Source organism: Macaca nemestrina, chromosome 4 (genome assembly GCF_043159975.1).
Source record: "Macaca nemestrina isolate mMacNem1 chromosome 4, mMacNem.hap1, whole genome shotgun sequence".
NCBI classification, from domain to species: domain Eukaryota; kingdom Metazoa; phylum Chordata; class Mammalia; order Primates; family Cercopithecidae; genus Macaca; species Macaca nemestrina.
In genome coordinates, this window is record NC_092128.1 from 58,395,189 (window position 1) to 58,421,259 (window position 26,071).

A 26,071-nucleotide genomic window follows, 5' to 3' on the forward strand; every position below is an offset into this window, starting at 1 on the left:
TCCTATAAATATGCATATCTCTTACCAATCTGTAGTTTTTTCGATCAGTATCAACAAATTTAAAAGATAAGAAGAGTTGAGGTAATGTGTGTTGTAAGATGTATGTCACCTAATGCTAACTTTGTGGTCTAAACTATTGAGATATCAAGCCAGATTCCCAAATCTTTTGTCACTAAAGTGTTCTGAGATATACCTTGATGTTTAGAAGAAAATAGCAAGCTCACACAGGAACAGAAAACCAAATACCACATGTTCTCACTTATAAGTGGGAACTAAATGGTGAGAACACAGGGACACACAGAAAAGAAAAACTCACACTGGGGCCTTTCTAAGGGTGAAGGGTGGGAGGAGAAAGAGGATCAGGAAAAATAACTAATGGATACTGGGTGAATGAAATAAACTGTACAACAAATCCCCATGATACAAGTTTACTTATGTAACAAACCGGCACTTGTATCCCTGAACTTAAAATAAAAGTTAATGAAGAAAAATAAAACTACGAAAAGGAAAGTATGTTCTACATCTTCTAAGATCGACTTTTAAAACTTTCAATTCCCTGTAGTTGCCAATGCTGCAGGTACCAGTCCTTTGGAAATAAGTATGTTAAACTGAAGTAATGGGAGGAACTCTCCACAGGGTTTGTTTTCCAAAAAAATTATTGTTTACAAAAGCAAAATTAAAAGTCTAGCTAGGTGTGGTGTAAAACTATTCAAAAAGTAACTCAGAGCAAGGCCTGTAAATTGAAATGTAGTGCCTGAGTCATAGTCTGCTAAAAAGGTTGTAACAAATAAAGATGAGTTTAAAAAATAACAAGATGAATCAGAATTCCTACTCAAAATGGAAAAGGACAAATATACATAGGTTGACATTAGCTCCCCACATTAGCCTTATCTTTGGAGGACAAGTTAAAAAATTATTATTGATGCATACAAGTGGATCATGTTGAGCAGCAAGTGAAACTATTGTCTTCATTAGGATGGAGATATTGTGCAGATATTTGCCGATTTTGCGTGCAGAAAAAGCAACTTTCCTGCCTTTAAGTAGAAAAGATAACAGCTTAGAATAGAAATTGGGAAACTGAGAATTGATCCAATTCCAAACTTCTGATTTGTGTAATAAAAGTGGGATCCAGCTAGGCACGGTGGCTCACGCCTGTAATCCCAGCACTTTGGGAGGCCAAGGCGGCGGATCACTTGAGGTCAGGAGTTCAAGACCAACCTGACCAACATGGAGAAACCCCATCTACTAAAAATACAAAAAATTAGCCGGGTATGGTGACGGGTGCCTGTAATCCTAACTATTTGGGAGGCTGAGGCAGAAGAATCGCTTGAACCCAGAGGGTGGAGATTGCAGTGAGCCGAGAATCGTGCCATTGCACTCCAGCCTGGGCAACAAGAGCGAAACTCCATCTCAAAAAAGAAAAAAAAAAAAAAAAAAAAGCGGGATCTATGTGTAGTTTTTAAAACTGAATTAACCGTTGATAGCATGTCAGTCTTACCTTTTAGTTACTCTGTGTGAAAAATCCGTTGACTCTCCTAAATTTTTCATCTGTGCTCTAAAGTCCTTGGTCACACTAAGCATTGATTTAGCCTCCCATTAGCTATACCTATTTGGGCCTCCAACCAGAGTCATTCACTTGTGTAAGTGACACTCATTAAAATTCAACATTAGAAGACACTATATTCAATGTTAAATATCTTTTCATAAAGATTACAATAACATTTTTATAACAATACACCTCATGCTTCAGAAGTCTTTATGTCACATCTGAACTCATTACATCTTCTAAAGGAGGAGAGCAATTTTAAAAGCTTTGTATTTCTCATTGTGTTTATTTTCTCATCCGTTTACTAACACTGGACCATATTTCAGAGTTTCATGAATAGTGAAGGCAGATTTCAAGGGACATCAGAGTTATGATGGCATCCTTAACCTGACATTCATAGAAAAATCTGAAAGCACACGCATGACTGGTTTTATCCAGAACTGCACTTAATTTAAACCCAGCTCTTTATGTTTTTTTTTTCCCTAAAGTGTCTGCTGTATTTGATATATCTTCAGTTTCCATAAGCTGTTTACACCTGCTCAATATCAAGAATATTCCACACTCAGAATAATTTAAGCCAATTTGATGGGTTGAATAATGATAGAACACAGAAAAGCAAGCCAGCAGAATCAGAAAACCACAGGATTTTAGAGCAGAAAGAACCATTAGAGTCCATTTTATTCCCCCCTCTCTCCCAGGAGTCCTAAAGTTTAATACCTTTGCCAAGGCCCTATAATTAGTTAGTGGCAGAACCTGGTCTAGAACCAATGGCTTCCAATTCTTGGATGAGTGCTCTTTTCATAGTTTCATGTTACAAGTAGATAAAGCCAAGGGCAGTTGCTTCTTACCATACTCTAGCAATGCTATACTGCAATGTGTAAATAACTTGGACAAGTGATCTGGACATTAGAATAGCAGTAACTTTAATTAGTATTCCTTCATCATTGTTCTTTTGGCTAGGTGCATTTAAATCAGAAATTGATCACCCTACTATAAACTACAGTCTTAAAGTCCCACGAGAACACTATTATCCATTGCCATCTGCCTATTCCTTTCCTTCAGCAATGTAAACATCTAATAGCTAAGACTCTGGAAACTTGGGTAGGTCCAAATTTGATGGAATTCTAATTTTTTCTAATCAAAATGTGCAGTGTTGTACAATAACATATGTTGACTTTCTTACATCCAGCAAGGCTATGATTTTGAAGCCTGCAGGGAACAGATTCTGAGTTCCCTGGAAGGTGGGCTATTTTCCATCAAAACTGATGACTGGCTTTTCCAGAGACACAATATAGCTTCAGAAATCTCTCCCCATTTATTCCTTGCGCAGCTGCTAGGACCACTGAAGTCCAAGGGTGTATATTTCACCTGCGTTTATGATCAATGGCCCACAAACCAATTTCCTATGGACAGCCTCCCTCCTATGAATAAAAGGAAAGAGAAATACAAACTAAGAGGGAAAAAACAAAAGAAAGATTGAGTCACAGCAGTAGAAAAGCCAATCAAATCAGAGCAAAGGTAATTTTATGTGGTTGGGAAGATCAGTAAGATCATATACTGTTGGTGTTTATTCCTTTTATTCCTTTTTTTTTTTTTGGTGCCAAATACGTTATTTTATTCTCAAACTAGTGTCCTGTGGTGTCAAATGGATAAATCAATACAATCACTTTTAATGTTCCTTGACTTTCCATCTTAAGCAACATTTTGAAGCCATTTATCTCCTGTAGAGTACTCTGTCAACCAAATCAATGAATGTTAGTCTGTGACCAGGAAAGATGCATTCATTTTGTTCAATTGAAAGAAGAAATAAATCCATAATACTTTCACATATGTGACATGAAACTGGATCTTAACATTTTCAGTAAGAAAGGAAAGAAGGTAAACCTAACATAGCTTTCTGTAAAGTAATAACACATTTAATAACTATGCCAAGAGCATACATCAAGATGAGTAAACAAGTAGAATACTTTCAAGTATATGCTACTGTTTAGAAGCTTTCGAAGTTTTCCCTTGGCCTAGTCTTCCAGGCCAGTTTATACATCTCCCAAGAAATTAAGTTTCATTTGTTTATAGACTTTCTTTCTTTTTGATTCACACTGCAAATAACCATATTTATTTTCTAATAACCCTTATTCTTAACAGCACCAAATATAGTCTCCTTATAAATATCAAATTCATTTTCAAAGAACAAAAATCTGGAAGCTTCATTCTGAAATAATTACAAAAGTATCTGATTTACAATCTAAAAGCAATTTCAAAAAAGAGTTCCCAAATTGATGATTCTTATTTGAGGCAATGAGATTAATGTAGAAACATATGTACAATATACAGTTGTTGCAATATGTGAGTCTAAAGTTGTAGTTTGCTTTAAAATTCTATTGGATATATTGCTTCTACTCTTATGTCTGCATGTGGAGCTACAGTTCAACTTAACATCCCAGCACACAAAGCTTTATTACTTAAGGATACTCTGAATACAAATCATTTTTGGTCATTTTTAACTCAGGGAATTTCTTTCCATTGGAATAAGATGATTGCTTTTTTGGTGATCTAATTCACAGGTTGATGTCACTCTCCTTTCTTACAACATGTTTAGAAATAAATGTACCTTCATAAATAAAATCACAAGTAATTAGATTCATTCATACCCACAGAAACACATTGCCTTGTTAGATGTTAACAGATATTTTTACAACCTTTGTAGTACTAATTTTTGCTTGAGAAATAAAATTATTTTTCCCAGAAAATATACTGGAAAGCTCTGCCCTAATTTCAGACATTTTATTAGATATGTGGTCAACCAGCCTCACTCTAATAGTCCTCTGTGATCATAGTCTTCTAGGGCTTATATAATTATCAAAAGGGGATGCTGACTCCGTGCATAGCTATATCTTTTGGTGTGTTGGTAACTGCTATTCTTAACAGGAGACAGTTTCTCATAATTTTTAAAGAGTCTGCTTTTCTGTGAAACATAATTTGCATAAATATCAAAAATGTTAAAGATATATTAGAAACTTTACAGTTTTACCCTTGATTATGCGTCTTTTTAGTGTGTCTTAGTTTTACTAACTTAAAGGGCTTAAATATGTAGAAACACTATTGTGAGTTACAATCAGTGTAACTCAACGTAACTCAGTGTAACTCAATAAGGTCTTCCACAAAACTAATTTCTTTCATATTCTAAATCTATGTTTTTCACCTTATTCACTCTTTTTTTAGATGGAATCTTGCTCTGTCACCAGGCTGGTGTACAGTAGGGCGATCTCAGCTCACTGCAACCTCTGCCTCCTAGGTTCAAGTGATTCTTCTGTCTCAGCCTCCCAAGTAGCTGGGACTACAAGTGCATGCCACCATGCTCATCTAATTTTTGTGTTTTTAGTAGAGATGGGGTTTCACCATGTTGGCCAGGATGATTTCGATCTCTTGACCTCGTGATCCTCCTGCCTCAGGCTCCCAAAGTGCTGGGATTACAGGCATGAGCCACCGTGCCTGGCCACTTTATTCACCTTTTAGAAAATAGAATTAGAGTTTAGTTTTATTGAGTTTTGTCTTCTACTTGGTATACACTGGTATTTGTTCTGGCTTCAAATAAATTTAAAATATTTCCCAATAAAACTATCTCACCAAATGACAAAGAAGGGTTAATTTTAACCACCTTCTTTTTCATTTTGAAACTTCTAAAATTGGTCATTGAAGTCCTTCTCCACATTCTTCGGTATAATGAAAAATAGTATCTAAAATTTATATCTGTTCTTCTACTTACTTCAAAAATTAATTTGTGTCTCTAATAAATATCAAAGCTAGAAAGGACCAGAACTTTACCAATAAACAGCCGTGATTATTTTTTCCTCATATTTAAGAAGCATATCAGTTTAATTGTGGTTGATTAGACTCAAGAGTCAAATATATGCAATCATTATGGTCAGTAGCATATTAAAACCAAAATAAACTCCATTTTTGCTCTTTAAACATTTGTAAATTAATCCAACATTCTTCTGTATTAATTCCACTAATTTCTCTCATATACTTTTGAATCCAATATTACCCAAGGGACAATGCATGCTGCCTTAGCTTTGCACATTTAGCATGCTGTGATGAAACAATCCTGTCTAATCATCTCTAAATAAATGCTGCTAACTTATTGCTTCTGGAATTGCCTTTTGTATACTACCAGGGTAATTGAAATCCCATATGATGGATGTTCTAAACTCTTTCAAGACTTTTATCTATATATGTTTTTCATGGTTAGTCTTTATCACATTCTAGACTACAACAGTTTTGTCTCATTGTCATTTTCTCCCTTCTCCTGAAGTTCAATTACATAAAAATCTAAAAATCTTATATAGCCTGAAATCTAATAGTAGAAAGATTCATTCACAGGCTGCTGCTGCTGCTGCTGCTGCTGCTGCTGCTGCTTCTTCTTCTTCTTCTTCTTCTTCTTCTTCTTCTTCTTCTTCTTCTTCTTCTTCTTCTTCTTCTTCTTCTTCTTTTTTTTTTTTTGAGACAGGGTCTCACTCTGTCATCCAGGCTGACATGGAGTGGTGCAATCATGGCTCATTGCAGCCTCAAATTCCCAAGCTCAAATGATCCTCCCAAGTAGCTGGGACTACTGCAGGTACATGCCAGCATGCCCAGTCAATTAATTAATTTTTTTTTTTTTTTTTGTAGAGATAGGGTTTTGTTAACGGGTCTTGTAGAGATGAGGTTTCCCAGGCTGTTCTCAAACTTCTGGGCTCCAGTTCCCAAGGACCTTTTCCTTAGGAACTTACCATGGAAATAATGAAGAATCAATCTCAGCCTGTGTATGTGCACATACATGAGCATACACATGCATGCATACTCATGCTCTCACTCACTATGTGCCCAACAATTCTTCTTTTTTAGTAGTTATAAAATAAGTTTATTATCAGTCAGCCACCAAAGAATAGTAGGATAGTAGGATAGTGAAATAATTATGAAGAGTATATCTGGGAGATAAAATTAGAACTTGAACATTCCCCCAAAACTGTAAAATAAACTCAATGTTTATAGGCTTCAATAAGGAAAACAAAAAAAATCTCTAAACATTTCCATTGAGAGACTTCACAATTGACTTAAGATATAAGTTTTGTTACAGGACTCAATATATAGTAGTTTTGTTACAGAACTCAATATACGCCCAACAATTCTATTTCTGTGACCATCTCCTTCCATTATAAGAGATGTGACTTTTGTTGAAAAGTGTGTGTGCGTGTGTGTGTGTGTGTGTGTGTGTTTTAGAATTAGGCAAGCTCTGAGATAAGGTTCCAGGGAAACAAAATACAAGGCTAAATACAGTCAGGTCTCGTTTATGGGGTATGGAACAGATTGATGGGCCATTTGTTTATTTGTAGTTAAGGATCAGTGGAGACCTAGTGGCTCCCTCCCCTGCTTAGCTCAGAAATCAGCCAGCAACTGGAAACAAGCTTCCCACCAAGGAGAGTGCAAGAACCAACTTGTTCACAACAGATTGCGTGTGTGTGTGTGTGTGTGTGTGTGTGTGTGTGTGTGTGTGTGGTGGGAGGGATGGTCTTTGGAGCCCTAGCTCTAGAACTCTCTCTTACCAGGTACCAAGAAATTCCAGCTCCAAGATGTGTCTCCTTTCCTTTCAGATGTAGTTGGTGGTAGAGTAATGTATGATTGTAAGCAGAATTACTCAGTGAGGTCTTGTTTTGTGAAAAAAATTTATTTCCCCCCATATAGTTATAAGTCACTACAATTTTGTTTCAATGGAGTTATCAAGGACCTATTCCTGGTACCAATGCTAGATTAAATAAGAAGTGAATGTATTATTAATGCATGCATGTACAAGAGCAATGATATGGTCTTTGGTAGTCCATTTTCCTTCTATGCTGTTGGGTTCCTGAAAACAAATGAGAATTTTTTTTGACCTAGGAAAATGTATAACAAATGTGATTCCATACTCAATACCAACAGATATGCTGGATACTTACTTAGGTTTCTAACAATGGCAGGATTTTTCACACCATGGACATACTTCTACTGCATCCTTTCTGAACGTATTTGAAAACTTCATTAAAGGATATACTGAGTGACCAAACAAACCAACACTAAGAAATCAAATAATCCCATTAAAAAGTGGGCAAATGACATGAACAGACATTTCTCAAAAGAAGACATACAAATGGTCAAAAGGTACATGAAAAATTTTTAACATCCCTAATCCCCAAAGACGTGCAAATCAAAACCACGATGAGATATCATCTTACTCCAGTTAGAATGTCTATTATTAAAAAGACGAAAAATAACAAATGCTGGTGAGGATGCAAGGAAAAGGGCACTCTTATACAGCGTTGGTAGGAATGTAAATTAGTGCAGCCACTAGGGAAAACATACGAAGATTTCTCAAAAACTAAAATAGAATTACCATATGGTTCAGTAATCCCACTACTGGGTATTGTTCCAAAGGAATAAATATAGGAGATCAGTATATCAAAGAGATACCTGTACTCACATGTTGATTGCAGCACTATTTACAACAGCAAAGACAAAGACTCAACTGAAGTGTCCATCAAGGGACCAATGGATATATAAAATGTGGTATATGTAGACAATGGAATACTCTTCGACTATAAAAAAGAATAAAATCCTGTCATTTGCAGCAACATGGACAGAAGTGGAGATCATTATGTTAAATGAAACAAGCCAGGACCAGAAAGACAGAAATAACATGTTCTTATGCATATGTTGGAGCTAAAAACGTTGATTCCATGGAGATAGATAGAAGAATGATAGATAATAGAGAGTTGGGAGAGTGAGGAATGGGGAATGAAGACAGGTAGGTTAACGGGTACAAATATACAGTTAGATAAAAGATAGAAGTTCTATTGCTTGACAGCAGAGTGACTACGGTTGACAACAATGTATTGTATATTTCAAAGAAGCTGGATGAAATAACTAGAATTGTTTCCAACACACAGAAATGATAAATATTCAAAGTGATGGATACCTCAAATACCTTGACTTGATCATTACACATTCTATGCATGTAACAAAATAAATATGTACCCCATAAATATGTAAGTTATTATGTATCCATTAGAAATTCAAAAAGATACATGAAGAAAAAAAAATTTAAGTTATACTGAGTTGGGCTGGGCATGGTGGCTCACACCTGTAATCCCAGCACTTCTGGAGGCCAAAGCGGGTGGATCACCTGAGGTCGGGAGCTCAAGACCAGTCTGACCAACACGGAGAAACCCCGTCTCCACTAAAAATACAAAATTAGCCAAGCGTGGTGGCACATGACTGTAATCCCAGCTACTCAGGAGGCTGAGGCAGGAGAATCGCTTGAACCGGGGAGGCAGAAGTTGCAGTGAGCCGAGATCGCGGCTTTCCTCTCCAGCCTGGGTAATAAGAGCAAAACTCCATCTCAAAAAAAAAAAAAAAAAAGATAAAATACTGAGTCAACATGGTGGATCATCCAGGTCAATTAATCAGTATAAAGCAATTTTTATAATACAAGTTAGAATCTCTGTATTTTTTGTTCATTTTTTGCCAAGTTATAAACATCATTAGTCAATAATGTTATTGGAATTGGCTACTAGGACAGATGGCTGAAAATTCAAAGAATAATTGTTTCATCATGATATTCAAATTGAGTTTCTAATCATCTCCTTTATAGGAGCTATCCAAGGATTTCTAATTAAATTTATAACCTTGTACTGAAATTACATCTTAAAGCTCTTTATGTTTACTTATGTAAGTCTAACTATTTTCCCTTATATTTACTTTTCCTTCATAGTCTTCTCTAGTACTCTAAAAGGAGATGCTTTATTTAAGAAGTTAATTAACTAATAGAAAATTTACTCCTATTATCTTCATATTTAATTAAGACTTTCTTATTTATGTCATCGCCTTAGCAAGGACTACATGTATTCCTGAATGTCAGCTTCTTATCTATTTTTCTCAGCTTTTAAACATAATAAACTGCCTGGATTCTTTATTCAGTATTTCAGATCTCCTTTCTTTCATGTCACAAAAGATAAATTCACACTGCTGCACTGACAACATCACAGCTTTGAAAATGCGTCCACCCGTTACCTTATAAATAGTTCAGTCACTTACTTTAATCCATCTTCCTGTGTCCATCACTCTAATGCCAAACTTACAAGTTTAAGAATGCACTTTTCTCAACTTCCAGGTTTAAAGCAAGAGTCCAAAAGCCTATTCACTTAACTAACACACACTGACAGGAGTATCATTTTGACTGACGAAATGCCAATCATCAAGTATTCTCATTTAGGAAGACTTGATAATGGTGTCCTGGCATTGTCATTTTGATGAATATTCAGTGCTAACGAGGGCAAAAGTCCACCTCTCCCAAAAGGTGGGTAAGTCAATAGGACTGGGTGATAACCTTTCCATCTTCACATCTCTGTGTGTGCTCATTATTTCAGTACAATTATCCAATATCTATTCCAGATAATTATAGTTACCTAGCTCTGGTGGTTCAACCCTAGATAATATTTTTGTTTGTTTGTTTTGCTTATTGTTTCACTTATACTAGCCAAATTTTTCTTCATTTAATGTTATCTTTCAGGACCCACAGCTTTGAGTTTATTTAGAACAGAACTAAAAAAAAAGAAACTCACACAACATCCACAGCCCAGAATTTCTAGAGAGAGTGGAAAGTGTCTGAAATGCATGGAATCTGTCTTGAAGAAAATGGATTTTTGATACCAATCTAGGATCTAGAACCTGAGTTTAAAAGTCCTTCGTTTGTCTTAAAGTTAATACAGGATTCTCAGGTAAGCTGAAACAGACACTAAAATTTTATCATTTTACCAATTCCTCTCTTTTGGCAGGATAATCAGAAATGATCATTTGCGGATCATATAAGAAATTTAGCCCAACATGCTTTCTAAGCATCATTGCTTTCTAAGACTTGCATAACACTTAGCTTTACTTTCCAACGTGCACTTTTCTTTTTACTTGTGAGACTCTCCTGTGGCAAACAAGAGATGAGGTTGGGAGTTACTGTGAAGATCCCACTCACAGAATAGCTGTTTCAACTAATAAATTAAATTTGCATTCTCCTGTCTCCCAATGTGGAGTTCTATCTCCATCATAATTCATTCAGAATCACCAACAGTCTGGACTAGAATCAATATTTCTCAATACTAACTTCAGAAATGTAAGTTAGATTTTATAGCTTGAACATCACAAGTCTCTTTTGGCTACAACTTCATCATAAACCATACTACTGCAGTTATAAGCGTTTGCACTTAAAATTGCCACATCTCAAATAAGTTTTCTGTTCCAAAAGCCCACTATAAAAAAATCAGTGCAATTTCACTTTCTTTTAATCAATGAATATATAGCTAAACATTTATCTCTTAACATCAAAATATTAATACTGCCCGTTGTACTCACATGGCACCGTGCGGAGGTAGAGGTTGTCACGAATGATTTGCTGAAGCTCATGGTCCACAGAACCCTTTTGAAATCGTAAGTTGAGGTAGTGACGAAGGTCTTTATCAACAATTCCTCCTAAAATAAAAAAAGTTTCTTGGTAAGGCATGTTGGAAAATACTTTAAGCATGTAATTTGATTCTGTCATCAATATACTCAGGAACCCATTAAAAAGATGCACTATTTCAAAGTGTTCTTTTGATCTTCTCAAATATTTACTGCCATAATAATAGAGATAACATTTACTGAGACAATAATTGCCTGGGAAGTCTATGTTCAATACTTTGCATATATTCCTAAATTTATCCTTCATTTAGAATGAAGCCTATATCATGGTAAAAGATACGTTACTCCTGACTCATACTGAAATATTATAGTATATCTCATTGCATGGCTGAAGAGACTATTTACTCATTTATTCATTGCTTCCCATTCCACCCTACCCCAACTCCTGGAAACCACTTTTCTGTCTATAAATTTGACTACTCTAGGTACCTCATATAAGTAGAATCTATAATATTTGCCTTTTGTGACTGGCTTATTTTACTTAGCATAATGTCTTAAAAGTATGAAAAGATTTTTAAGTTATTGAAAGTTGCTCTAGATTTAGTTAAGTAGCATGGTATAAAAAGTTAAAGAAGAAAACTCTACACAAATATTAATGATTTTACTCCCTTTATGCAATAAATAAAAGTAATTTATTTTGTAGTATATGTACAAATGTTTTTAACAAGACACAAGGTTTGAAAGAAGGTAGGGTTTTTTTTTTTCTTTTTTCAATACAAACAGTTTTGAGACTGCCCTTAAAATCTAATAAAAAATAAACTGGGCTATAGTTAAAAAAACAATAATGTAGATCTATCAAATACTAACTTGATAACTAACTTGATATTTAAAGATAACTTGTTAGCTTAAAAAGATTTATCTTAAAACCTTTCCTATTTCCATACTGGAAAGAATTAATTATAAATCAAAATACCATTAAAAATATAAGTAAGAATTCCTGAAACTCTTATTATTTCAATCAAATATACTAGGGCAATTGAGCCAAGACAAACAATTAAAGATAGAGGAAACTGGAAATCTGCAATAATCATAAAATTATATTCTCTTCAAATCCTTTTGAATCTCAGAATTAGAATTCATAAATCTATTTGCCCTGCCATGATCACACAAGCTAGCATTATGTGTGCATATGTGCAAAACAAAGAGCTTTGACACAAACAGTAGCTAATAGACTTACATATTGTAACATTTCTAAAGTTTTCAAAATCCATCATTTCAGTTGCCTCCTAATCTGCAGGTATAGTCTCAATAAGATGCCATTTTTAACTGCAAGATATCATTTTCAACTGAATTAACTGTCAAAATTCTTACCCTCCAGATGATGTTTCTTTCATATTTGAGCAAATGGTCTCTTAATCTATTTTACCACCCAATAAAATATGATAGTGGAAATCAAATGACATGAAAGGAAAACATTTTTTGTTGGGTGTATATAAATATTACATCTGGAATGATTGAACATATAATTTTCCAAATTCAAATCCATTTCTCAGCCAAAGAAGCAGAGCAGTCAGAAATAAAAGTCATTTGAAACTGCCATTACCCAATTGCAACAATTACTTATTATTTACATCTCAAATGCCCTGTGTTTCCACGTATCTTGGACTTGCTGGCACCACACAGAAGTAGCTAATAGTTTAGAAATCCTGAAATTCTCTTTTTCTACTTTATTTTTTTTTTCCAGTCAGCAATACTTGCTTACCCTTGCTAATTTATTACACCTACTGAGTAAGCATTATGCCCGCGACTGTTCTCAGCTGTCATTTCTGCCGGATTCTAAGGCTACAGGTCCTTTGGCAAATGCACCCCCTCTTCCTTCTCCTTTTCTTTCAATCTATATGTGAGATATACCAAGTTATGAGATGCTTTCTGGCATCCTAAGAAAATGCCAACTATAGAACAACAGATGTAGTCTCTTTATTAAGGTAAGCCAGAATCAGTCACCTAATGTAATGTGGATAAGTTCGCATTTTGTAGTTCAGGATGATTCTTGTCCCTAAAAATATATCAACAGTTTAAACCTTTCTTTTGCTTTACTACAGATATACTGAATTACATTTCTTGAAAGTTAACTATCTAAGAAAACAACAAAAAAGTCTATTTATTCATTTCAATGACTGTATCTTTTTTTTCATAGAAGGACCTGTCAAAACTTTGAAGAATCAATATAAAATTTCCTTCACTAATTAAAATGAGTTGTCATAAATTATAACAAAATTTCACATACAATGCCCTTTGTTTTAGAAGATTTCTCTTTCCTCCTATTTCCCAAATGCTTTATCATTCTTTACAATTTATCATAAGCATCTTTCAAGTGAGGCAATTTTATTAATCCAGTATTCTTACAGCAAATTCTACTAGTTGCCTACCCAATATTCTTTCCATTATTCTTTCCTTTTAAAAGAGCTCTGATTTAGTTTTGGGCAGAAACCTGCTGAGCCTCAGGACATGGATCACAGTGGTCTGGAAAGTCATGCAATCATTCTCCACTTTCTTAACTGCCTTTGCAGTTTCTAGCAGCTATGTTCTGGCCATTGACACCTAGCCCAGAAGGAAATGGACATAATATCTGAGATGTAGCAGCCATATTCTGACCGTGAAGTGAAGTGACAAGCACACAGAAAAATTCACCATGCTCAGGATACTGGAGTAGAGGTTAGAAACAGCCTGCAACCCTAATGGGCTTTACTAAACAGCTAAAAACAATGTCAATAACTACTATCTTAAGATTTCTTATTATATAGAGAAAAAGTAAACACTCATTAAAAAAACTATTATGGTTGAGTATTCTTTTAAAACTAATGTAGTTGAACAACTGTACATGATCCTAAAACACACATATATATACACACATATATAAATGTTATACACATATGTATATATACACATATGTATATATACACATATATTTTTGTGTATGAATATATATACATATATACACGTGTATAATACGTGTGTATATGCACAGTATGTGTGTATATATGATGTATAACACATGTATGTATAGGTACAGTATGTGTGTATACACATGTGTTATATGTTTGTGTGATATGTATATACATATATAATGTATACACATACACATACATAGGTATAAAGGCATATTTATCCTTAATTAGAAATTTCAATTAGAGAGGAATTAAACAACAGACATTGGGCAATGATGTCCTGAAAAAGTAGAGTCTGAGTCTCAAGATGATCTGATTTCAGATTTATAAGTCAGCCTTTTAAAGCAAGCTAAAAAATACGGAGTTCCAAAAAGTATGCAATAAGTGTTTATTGTTAAAATAAATAAGTAATTTGCTATCTTATTTTCCATAGTTATAATTTTTTTATTTTACTTTCAGTGTTTGTAGAGTTTCTCCTCTATCATTTGTTAATGATTCCTAGATTTGGTAGTTCACAGGATGCACACATCAATCGTTTTGTTGAGGAGAGCACTGTCAGCATTAATGTCTCGTTGCATTCTTTAGCCATTTGTACTTTTTCCTTCAAAAAAATCAGTGGCTCTTACTTGCTATTATATTTGAATAGCTATTGACTTAATTTTATTTAGTTACGTGAAAAAGTTTTTATTTCCTGTATTTTAATAAATAAGACTGTAGATAAATATTAAATGCCTTCTCAAATGACAGTTTTAGTAAATGAGAGAGCTGGAAGGGATTTGAAGCCTACAATTCCAAAAACATGTACCTAATTTTCATGCTGTATAGTCTGAAGACCAAACTTCTTAGTACAAAGCAGTCAAGTCCTTTCTCAACATGACCTCAATCAAACTTTTGAACTTAACATCAAAATATAACTTAAGAATAGAGCTCAGTTCAAACTCTTCCTATTGCAAATGAGGAAAGTGAAGCTCACACAAGCAGTATGGTACTGGGTTTAAAACAATGGTGGGGTGGGGAGTGAGGGAAGCACTAGGGAGCAACATCTATGGTCTATTTGAGGAGAAAACACCAAGTGCCAACATTCAAAACTGGTGTGCATTTCTAAGGTTTCCATCGTTTTCAGGAGTGCTCTCTGTAGAAATTGACTGCTTTGTCATTTCTATTACTTGAATACCTAGACTGAGGAAACAAAGGAAAAAGATGCTGCTTGGATTGGAGGGACATAATCTCCTTGGCGTATTCCTTAAGGCAATTTGGTAGCCCCAGCCTTGTAGCAAATACCGCTCTTTCAAAATTTGAGGGAGAAATATGCTAGTGTCTATAATGTTTGTGCCATGGGGTCTGGTTGCTAGCAGTCCCATCTAGCAAAGTAGTGCCATCCCTCACTCAGACATGACCATCAGCTCAACCTTCCCCTCCCCTTGAGTCTACTGATTCTGAAATGAACATGTATCTTATAAACTTTTATCAGTATAAACTGGAGAAAGCAGTTCACTAACTGGGATAGTAGGGGTTGAGTAGAGAGGGGAAAGGTGGGGATGACCACCAGGGTTTGGCTCATTTTGATGTCATCTATTCATCCTGTGCTTCAGTCAAAGCAGGCTACTCTAATGTTCTAATCATCTTATTTATTTTGTTTGTTTTTCAATCACACTCCACAAAATATTGTGGTGAATATTTAATTTTAGTTTGTGCTTTACTTTTTGCATTCAACTTTGTTCTTTATCTTGTACCACGTTCTTTTGGTAGAAGCACCTTTTTCTTTTCTTTTCTTTTCTTCTCTTTTCTTTCTCTTTCTCTTTCTTTTATTGAGTAACTATATCATTCAGTACATGTGGTGGGTCTTTGTGCTGAGCTACTCTGCTCTTACTTAGTCAATCAAAATGTTTCTTCCAGGAAATGGCTATAGAAGTAGAGTGTCCAAAGAATGCGAATGCAGCTGCATTCATCTTGAAAGTGACACTCTGAAGAAATTACCCATAATTTCTCCCTCTTGGACATGCAGAATTATCCTGTTCTTGTATTTTTCTGGCCAGCTTCTCCAACTTTCCTTTTGTTGTTTGCAACTAATAAAACTTTATGGATAAGAATGCCTTCCCTTTGCTATTATCCATGGAATTTCTATCCAACCTTCGGCTTAAAATTATTCTGTAGTTGGCCTTCCTATGATCTTTGAGCCAGAAGTCTTCTCTCTGCTCTGAACTTCCGTATCTTGCTCATTTCTCTTTAGTACTTTGCACGTTATAACAGGCCAAACAGTAATTTGTGGACCTGTTTTATATTTTCTATTATGTTATAAGCTCCCCAGCAGAGAGTGTTTCCTATGCATTTTATATCTTCTCCCCTCTTATAACTTCTCCCATGTCTAAAGCAATGTCTTTTTGACACACAAGACCATGAAATGTATGCTAAATAAATACATCACAAATGCTGTAGTAGCAAGAACACTAGGTTTTCAATCAGGAAACCGAGTGTTAATTACCACCCCAACACTTATTCATTAAGTGGTCTTGCACAAATCATTTCTGGATCTCATTTTTTTCTTATTTATAAAATGAGGGTGACTTAGTCACTTAAAGCTGCTATAACAAAATACCATAGATTAGGTGGCTTCAACAACTAATCTTTGTTTCTCACATTTTTGGAGGCAGAAAGTTCAAGATTAAACCAACATATCTGGTGCCCGGTAAGGGTACTCTTCCTGGTTTGGAAATGGCCATCTTTTAATTGTATCCACACATGGCCAAGAGGAAAATAATGTTTCTTTTTATAAGGGTACCAATCCCATTCATGAGGGTCCAACCCTCACAATTTAATTACCTCCCAAATACCCCCACCTCCTAATATAATCACCATGGGGTTAAGATTTCAACATATGAGTTTTGGACAAACATTCAGTCCATAACAATGGGTGTAGGACCAAATAACATCTCCTCTAGGTCTGAATTTTATGTTTCCCTATAAAATATTTATTAGGAACATCTTCTAATTTGGGATTTCTTTTGGTAACCAGACAACCAAATTATTTTACTATTTCCTTATAGTTTACAAATTAGCTATACTCCATAAGAAATAAAACTATGAATAATCTCCTTTTGATACTGTTTTCTAGTTGTGCAATTATCCAGGAATCTTACATCATCAGTAGACAACTGACTTCAGATCTTATCTTCAACAAATAAGTAGGAACGTAGCTAAGCAAAGCAGTCTGTGAGAAATTAGAAGAGAAGGAAATGTATCCATATGCTTTAAGATATTTTCATGAGTAACTGCAAATGTGCCTTATGTTAATTTATTGGATGGTGGATAAGTTGAGGAATAGACGGGAAAGTATTATAGGGCTATGTTGTTAAGTTCCTTTTTCAAAAATAGTTTCTGCTTGGCTCACCTCAAAAATGAAGAAATAAATCACAAGAAAGTTGATTGATTCTGCTAAGAGCCACAGACACAAAACAGGTGACAGACATATCTAATCTAGCCTGCCAGAACAGGCTCCATTCCCTTTTTAGGTAGAAAATTGTGTCTTTGATTTCTGATGATCTAGAAGCCTATCTTATTTTCAAGTGGCCAGAGTACTACACAAAATCACTGCATGCATTTGATCTAGACTAGACAGCCTATAAATTATGAGGCAGTAAAATTCTCCTTCCCCTAATAATTCCCAATTTGCCTATTTTAAATAGGAATACACATACAAAAGCCATAAAACTCATTGAAGATGCCCTGGTTTGTTAGTTTTTCCACAGCTGAAAATTCTTACTTATATGACAATTTCTATCCCTTCAATATTTTATTCATAATATTAGAGAGTATAGACAATCTTTTAAATCATGCTTTAGTATCTGTGCTGTTTCTTCAAAATCTTCATGGTATTGCATATTTTGTATAAGAAATGGAATAGTAAGAAAGACAGCAAAATATATTAAACATTTGCAGGTCATTAGAAGATGTAAAACTGGAGAGAATAATTGCTATTTCAGAGAAAATGACAGAGATAAATGTAAATGGTTTATATATTCTCCAGCTCTATTGAAAATAGCTTTTTTATTATTTCCTTTCCCCTACTATTATACAGATGGAATATTATTATTGAGTTTCATTTTTCATTGTTAGCCTTGGTCTCAAACTAAATGTTAGAGTTGTTCCTATAGTTAATGATATTTCTTCCCATTGAGAAAAGAAAATGAGTTCTCAGTATATGCCAGGCATCATAGTAGGTACCTGAAATTTTATCGTCTGAAAATATGAACGATGAGCCCAAAGTTGAAACAATCTCAAGTGTATCAAAATTTTTAATAATGTACCAAGATGGCTAATTCAGTCTAATAACAGGGTATATCCTGTTAGTTTCTTTGATTATCTAACTCTTACAAATTAGATGTTCTTTATGCAAAGCAGGAAGTCACAACAAATTCGGCATAATGAAAGGAAAAATATATATGGAAAAAAGGGACATAATAATCTAACCTAAATTCAATCCATTTTTTCAAAACCAGAGATGCACCACTCAAAGTTAAAAGTGAAAAGCAATCTATTAGGATAGCTATGAATGAATTTAAAATTATTGAAGGTTCATAAACCTCATAGGTATAAGGCTTCTACAAAAAAATTTACTAAGATTATTAAAGTGAAAAAAAACCGCTATTGTCCAAAATATCTACATAATTTAGCAGGCAAAATTTTTCCTTCTTAGGGTCTCAGTTTATTGCCTCTAACTTTACTCCAAGTTTCAGTATATAAATTTTAAAATGTAATGATAAAAATTCACAATTGTTTTTGTTCTTGATAAGTCCAATTTAAGAATGCATCCACATTGATAAAAAAGCAAAAGAACATGCTCATACTTTGGTATGCTTGAAATACCTTCATTCATAAAACTAAAAGTGAACATGTAAATGGTATTTAAACAATGAATATTTAAACTTGTTTCATTTTTAATTAGGAAGCTGTATCCCCAAGTCAACTGAAAAACATTTGACATTATTTCGTGTTTTGAGAATTATAAAGCCAGGTCAGGCCAGGCATATGGTGGCTCATGCTTGTAATCCCAGAACTTTGGGAGGCTGAGGCAGGAGGATCATTTGAGGACAGGAGTTACCAGGTCAGCCTGGGCAACATAATGAGACCCCATCTCTATAAAAATGAAAAATTAAATAAATTCTTAAAAGCCAGGTCAGTCCTCTAATTTTTTTCTAACCTGCTGAAACTTAAAAACTCTCCAATGATCTGGTACAATACATGGTTCACTCCAAATGACTTTATCCTTAAAAGTATCACGACACAGAACACCTTGCCCAAATCAACAAAAAAGAAACTCCAGTTTTATTTTTGATTGAATTTTACAATGACTACACAAAGAAATTCCCTTGCAAATCTCATTCCAAACAACAGACTAATATAGCCTCCATAGTCTGAGTTGTGATGGATCAGTACTAATTAAGTTATAACAATTATAGGCTCATGATTCCAACTGCTACAAGACTGACTTCAAATGAGAATGTGTTCTAAAGGTTTATTTTGGAATGCAGAATGGTTTTTACTGCAGAAAAATGTATATTATAATTACGTCCTTGGCCCACCTATAAATCTTTTCATTCGTTAGGCACCTGAAGTGCACAATGTATGGTATGTTGGAAACACATTGTTGTTATACATGTACAGCATCCCCATGAGAGATGAGGACATTGGGAAGACTGGCGTACTCCTAGCAAATCCTCAGAGGGAAGATCCATTGAAAATGGAGAGAGGGAAGACACAGATACTGGGTCAAATGGGCAGGAAGCAGGGAACCCTGCACAGGGAGTTATTTCTAGCCCCCAATGACTTCTGTGAAAGGGGCGGGGGTTGAGCAGGCAAGGAGCAACCCATTCTCCCCAGGGGCCCCTGGAATTCTGCCAGCAGGAGACTACATGACCCCCATGGACAACTGAACTGGCAGAGAGAGCTGTTTATAGAAGTAGTACGGGCAGAACTCTAGCCAGTGTGGAACCCAGAGGGTTTGGTGTGGGAGCATCTGGAGTGGAGCACTACCAGCGATGCCCATCCTCCAGGGCTGCCTTGCACCCATAGGAAACTTAAGGCCTAAGAAAACTGTTAGAGCTGAACATTGCAGGGTGGTCTTGCTGACGAGGCTGGGCTAGTCCAACTGGAGCACCTTTGGTCTGCTGGCCTCTCCTGTGACCCCAGCTAGGCCTGATTCCAGTACAGCCTCAGAAGCCCAGGTTGTGGTGGCATCCTGGTGGCATGCATCATAGCTCCTGCACTGATAGACTGTACTTGACCAGTAGACAGCTCCAGTAGAGTGCCCCAGTAGAGTGTCCCTGCAGACATGCACCTGTCCACCTATGCCCTTCTCTTACCACAGTCTCCCCTGAGTTGCTTTGCTGGCACGCACTTGTCCACAACCATCCCCCCCACATTGCTTTGCTGAGGCATGTAAGCTTGGGTAGACTTTGCCTTCCTTTCCTGCCAGATGCATGTGCACCATACTGTGACACAGCTGCCAGTGTAAGTGAACCCCAACTCTCTAACACTCCCCCAACAGTGCTGCCATTGCTGTTGGAGCATTGGCTAGCATGGAAACCGGAGACTGTCAGCTCCACATCCACCCACACCCCACCCCATGCCAATATTGCGACTGGTGCGAAACTACAAAAGTAGACCAACTGATCTGCCCCCAACCCCAGCAGCAGCTGCCATCTACATTAATGCATGAACACAGGACACACAGTCCCATGCCTGCCAGTGACACATGCCTGTGCTAACATTTTTCCCCATGCAAATGCATGCACAGACACTGGTGAGACCCCGTGCATCTCCACACAGTGGTGCCCTGCCAACACTGCAAGTGTCCCAACAAAGGTCAGCACATTTGTACCCATCAATACTCAGCCATGCAACTTGCAGCACTGCTGCTGCTGCTGGCATATACAAATGAGGACCAATCCTGCTGCCACTGCCCTACAAAGCGCTGAGGCTGGAACCACCCATCAGAGAGTTCTAACCAGTTGTCTGGAAACAATTCAGGCCCCTCCAGTGAGTTAGGTTCCTAACCTCCAGGAGCTACAGAATAAAGCTGGGGTCCATACTGGCCCCCTAGAGTTAGAGCACACAGTTCAGGAGTTATGAGTTGAGCCTTGGCCCCCTAAAATCCTTCAAAAATGAAACCAGTCAACTGAACCCACCTTATGCCATAATCAACTCCCCAAGGACATCAAATAGGATAGAAGAAAAAGAAATCCAAAGGTCAGCAACTTCAAAGACTGAAGCAACATCAGCTCACAAAGATGAGAAAGAACCAGCACAAGAACTCTGGCAACTCAAAAGCCCAAAGTGGCTTCTTCCCTCCAAATGACACCACTAGTTTCCCAGCAACAGTTCCTAACCAGGCTAAGATGGCTAAAATGATAGAAATAAAATTCAGAATATAGATAGGAATGAAGATTACTAACATACAGGAGAAAGTCAAAACCCAATTCAAGTAATCTAAGGTTTACAATAAAACAATACAGGAACTGATAGACAAAATGGCCATTATATGAACAAACTGATCTGATAGAGCTTAAAAACATGGTAGAAGAATTTCATAATGCAATCGCAACTATTAACAACAGGATTGACCAAGCTGAGGAAAAACAATCTCACAGCTTGAAGACTGGTTCTCCAAAATGACTCAGTCAAAGAAAAAGAAAAATAAAAAACCGCAAGGAGAATAAATAAAACCTTTGAGAAAGATAGGATTCTGGAAAGAGACCCAGTCCATGACTCATTGGCCTGCCTGAGAGACAGGGTGAGAGACCAAGCAACTTGGAAAACATATTTCAGAATATTGTCCATGAAAATTTACCCAACTTTGCTAGAAAGGTCAACATTAAAATTCAGAAAATTTAGAGAACCCCTGCAAAATACTACACAAGATTCTCCAAGGTCATAATGAAAAAATGTTAAAGGCAGCTAGAAAGAAGGGTCAGCTAACCTACAAAGGGAACCCCATCAGACTAATAGTAGTCCTGTCATCAGAAACCCTACAAGCAAAAGAGATTTGGGGCATTCATCATTCTTAAAGAAAATAATTTTCAACCACGAATTTCATATCTGGTCTAACTAAGCTTTCTAAGTGAAGGAGAAATAAAATCCTTTTCAGACAAGCAAATGCTGAGGGAATTCATTAGTATCAGACCTGCCTTACGAGAGATCCTGAAGAGAGTACTAGATATGGAAAGGACAGACTGTTACCAACCACTACAAAAGCACATTTAAGTACATAGACTAGTGACACTATAAAGCAACCACACAAACAACTCTGCATAATTATGAGCTAACAACCTGATGACAGGATCAAATCCACACATATCAATACTAACCTTGAATGTAAATAGGCTAAATGCCCCAATTAAAAGGCACAGAGTGGCAAGTTGAATAAAGAAGCAAAACCCAACAGGATGTTGTCATCAAAAGACCCATCTCACATGCCGTGGAAGCCATAGGCTCAAAGAAAAGCGATGGAGAAAAATCTACCAAGCAAACAGAAAACAGAAAAAAAGCAGACACTGTTATTCTAATTTCAGACAAAACAGACTTTAAACTAACAAACATAAAAAAGACAAAGAAGGGCATTACATAAAGGTAAAGGGCTCAATTCAAAAGAAGATCTAACTATCCTAAGTATATACACACACAGCACAGGAGCAGCCAGATACATAAAGCAAGTTTTTAGAGACCTACAAAGAGACATAGGTAACCACAAAATAATAATGAAAGACTTTAACACTTCACTAAGAGTATTGGATAGATCATTGAGGCAGAAAGCTAACAAAGATATTCAGGACCTTAACCGAAAACTTGAAGAAATGGACCTAATAGACAGCTACAGAACTCTCCACCCCAAAACAACAGAATGTACATTCTCCTCATCTGCACATGGCACATACTTTAAAGATGACCAAACAGTTGGGCATAAAACAACACTCAGCAAATGCAAAAAACCCAAAATTATACCACACTTTTAGACCATGATATGGTTTGGCTCTGTGTCCCCACTGAAATCTCACCTTGAATTGTAACAATCCCCATGTGTCAATTCCCACGTGGGTGGAGATAACTGAATCATGGGTGCAGTTTCCTCCATGCTGTTCTTGTGATACTGAGTGAACTCTCATGAAATCTAATGGTTTTGTAAGAGGTTTCCCCATTTGTTCAGCACTCATTCTCTATCCTGCTGCCCTGTGAAGAGGTGCCTTCCACCACGATTGTAAGTTTCCTGAGGTCTCCCCAGCCACGTGGAACTGTGAGTCGACTAAACCTCTTTTCTTTATAAATGACCCAATCTAGGTTATTTCTTTTTTTTTTTCTTTTTTCTTTTCTTTTCTTTTTTTTTTTTTTTTGAGATGGAGTCTTGCTCTGTCACCCAGGCTGGAGTGCAGTGGTGATCTCAGCTCGCTGCCACTTCTGCCTCCTGGGTTCAAACAATTCTCCTGTCTCAGCCTCCCAAGTAGCTGGGACTATAGGCATGCACTACTATGCCCAGCTAATTTTTGTATTTTTAGTAGAAATGGGGTTTCAGCATGTTGGCCAGGCTTGTCTCAAACTCCTGACTTCAGTTGATCCACCTACCTTGTCCTCCCAAAGTGCTGGGATTACAGGCATGAGCCACAGAGCCTGACCTAGTATTGGGTATTTCTTTATAGCAGCATGAGAACAGAATAATGTAGTAAAATTGGTACCAGGAGTGGGGTGCTGCTGTAAAGATACTCAAAACTTTGGAAACAACTTTGGAACTGGGTAACAGGCAAAGGTTGGAACAGTTTGGAGAGCTCAGAAGAAGACATAAAGATGTGGGAAAGTTTGTAACTTCCTAAAGACTTGTTGAATGACTTTGACCAAAATACTGATAGTCATATGGATAATGAAGTCCAGGCTGAGGTAGTCTCAGATGGAGAGGAGGAACTTGTTGGGAACAGGAATAAAGGTGATTTTTGCTATGCTCTGGCAAAGAGATTGGAGGCGTTTTGTTCCTGCCTTAGAGATGTGTGGAACTTTGAACTTGAGAGAGATGATTTAGGGTATCTCGTGAAAGAAATTTCTAAGCAGCAAAGTATCCAACATGTGACTTTGGTGCTTTTAAAAGCATTCAGTTTTATGTATTCACAAAAATATGTTTTGGAACTGAAAGTTATGTTTAAAATGGAAGCAGAGCATAAAAGTTTAGAACATTTGCAGCCCCACAAAGTGATAGAAAAGAAAAACCCATTTTCTGAGTAGAAATTCAAGCCAGCCGCAGATATTGGCTTAAGTAATGAGGAGCCAAATGTTAATTGCCAAGACAATGGGGAAAATGTCTCCAGGGCACGCCAGAGGTCTTCACAGCAGCCCCTTCCATCACAGGCTCAGAGGCCTAGGAGGGAAAATGGTTTAATTGGCTGGTCCCAAGATCTTGCTGCTTTGTGCAGTCTTGGGACATGGTGCCCTACATGCCAGCTGCTTCAACTCCAGTTGTGGCTGAAAGAAGCAAAGGTACAGTTTGGGCCATTGCTTCACAGGGTGCATGCTCCAAGCCTTGTCAGCATACAGGTGATGTCAGGCCTGCAGGTGCACAGAAGTCAAGAACTGAGGTTGGAGAACCTCTACTTAGATTTCAGGAGATGTATGGAAACACCTGGATGTCCAGGCAGAAGTCTGCTGCATGGGCGGAGCCTTCATGGAGAACCTCTGCTGGGGCAGTGCAGAAGGGAAATATGGGGTTGGAGCCCCCACACAGAGTCTCCACTGGGGCACTGCTTAGTGGAGCTATGAGAAGAGGGCCACCATCCTTCAGACCCTAGAAAGGTTGATCCACACAGATTTCATCATGTGTCTGTAAAAGCCACTCAACACCAGCCTGTGAAAGCAGCTGGGAGGGGGCCTATACCTTGAAAAGTCACAGGGGTGGAGCTGCTGAAGGCCATGTGAGCCCACCTCTTGCATCAGTGTGACCTGAATGTGAGACATGGAGTTGAAGGAGATTATTTTATAACTTTAAAGTTTAATGACTGCCCTATTGGATTTCGAACTTGCATGGGGCCAGTAATCCCTTTGTTTAGGCCAATTTCTGCTATTTGAAATGGGTATATTTACCCAATGACTATATCCCCATTGTATCTGGGAAGTAAATAACTTGCTTTTGCTTTTACAGGCTCGTAGGTGGAAGGTACTTGTCTTGCTTCAAATGAAACTTTGGACTTGAACTTTTGGGTTAATGCTGGAATGAGTTAAGACTTTGGGGGACTGTTGGAAGGGCATAATTGTGTTTTGAAATGTGAAGACATGAGATTTGGGAGGGGCCAGGGATGGAATGATATGGCTGCCTCTGTGTCGCCACCCAAATCTTATCTTGAATTGTAACAATCCCCATATGTCAAGGGTGGGACCAGGTGGAGATAATTGAATCATGGGAGAAGTTTCCCCTATGCTGTTTTTGTGATAGTGAGTGAATTCTCTCATGATCTGATGGCTTTATAAGGGGTTCCCCCATTTGTTCGGCAATCATTCTCTATCCTGCCACCCTGTGAAGAGGTGCCCTCCACCATGATTATAAGTTTCCTGAGGCCTCTGCAGCCATGTGGAACTTCAAGTCAATTAAACCTCTTTTCTTTATAAATTACCCAGTCTCTTTTATTTCTTCATAGCAGCATGAAAATGAACTAATACAGACCAAAATGCAGTAAAAATAGAAATTAATGCTAAGAAAATCACTTGAAATAATACAATTAAATGGACATTAAACAACTTGCTCCTGAGTGACTTCTGAGTAAATAATAAAATTAAGTCAGAAATCAAGAAACTATTTGAAACGAATGAGAAAAAAGAATACCACATACCAGAATCTCTGAGATACATCCAAAGCAGTGATAAGAGGCAAGTTTAAGGTGCTAAGCACCCACACAAAATAGTTAGAAAGATTTGAAATTAACCACCCAACATCATATCTAGAGGAACTAGAGAAATAAGAGGAAATGAAATTCAAAGCTAGCAGGAGACAAGAAATAACCAAAATCAGAACTGAAATGAAGGCAATTGAGACACAAAAACCCTACAAAACACAAACCTTCTTTGAAAGAATTAATAAGACAAATAGACTGCT

The 26,071-nt window shown here is 36.8% G+C and overlaps 1 protein-coding gene across 18 annotated transcripts in view; it reads right to left on the bottom strand.

The window, feature by feature from the left end:
* LOC105475378 (membrane associated guanylate kinase, WW and PDZ domain containing 2) overlaps positions 1-26,071 on the bottom strand; it is a 1,478,421-nt gene that overhangs the window by 1,017,727 nt on the left and 434,623 nt on the right. For 17 of the 18 annotated variants that reach the window (XM_011730573.3, XM_011730572.3, XM_071093993.1 and 14 more), the window contains one exon: positions 10,961-11,077. In XM_011730573.3, coding sequence (XP_011728875.2) covers positions 10,961-11,077 — 117 coding nt within the window. Of the gene's footprint in view, positions 1-10,960; positions 11,078-12,242; positions 12,347-26,071 lie in introns of those variants that run through there. The other variant, XM_071093996.1, reaches the window with a different exon arrangement.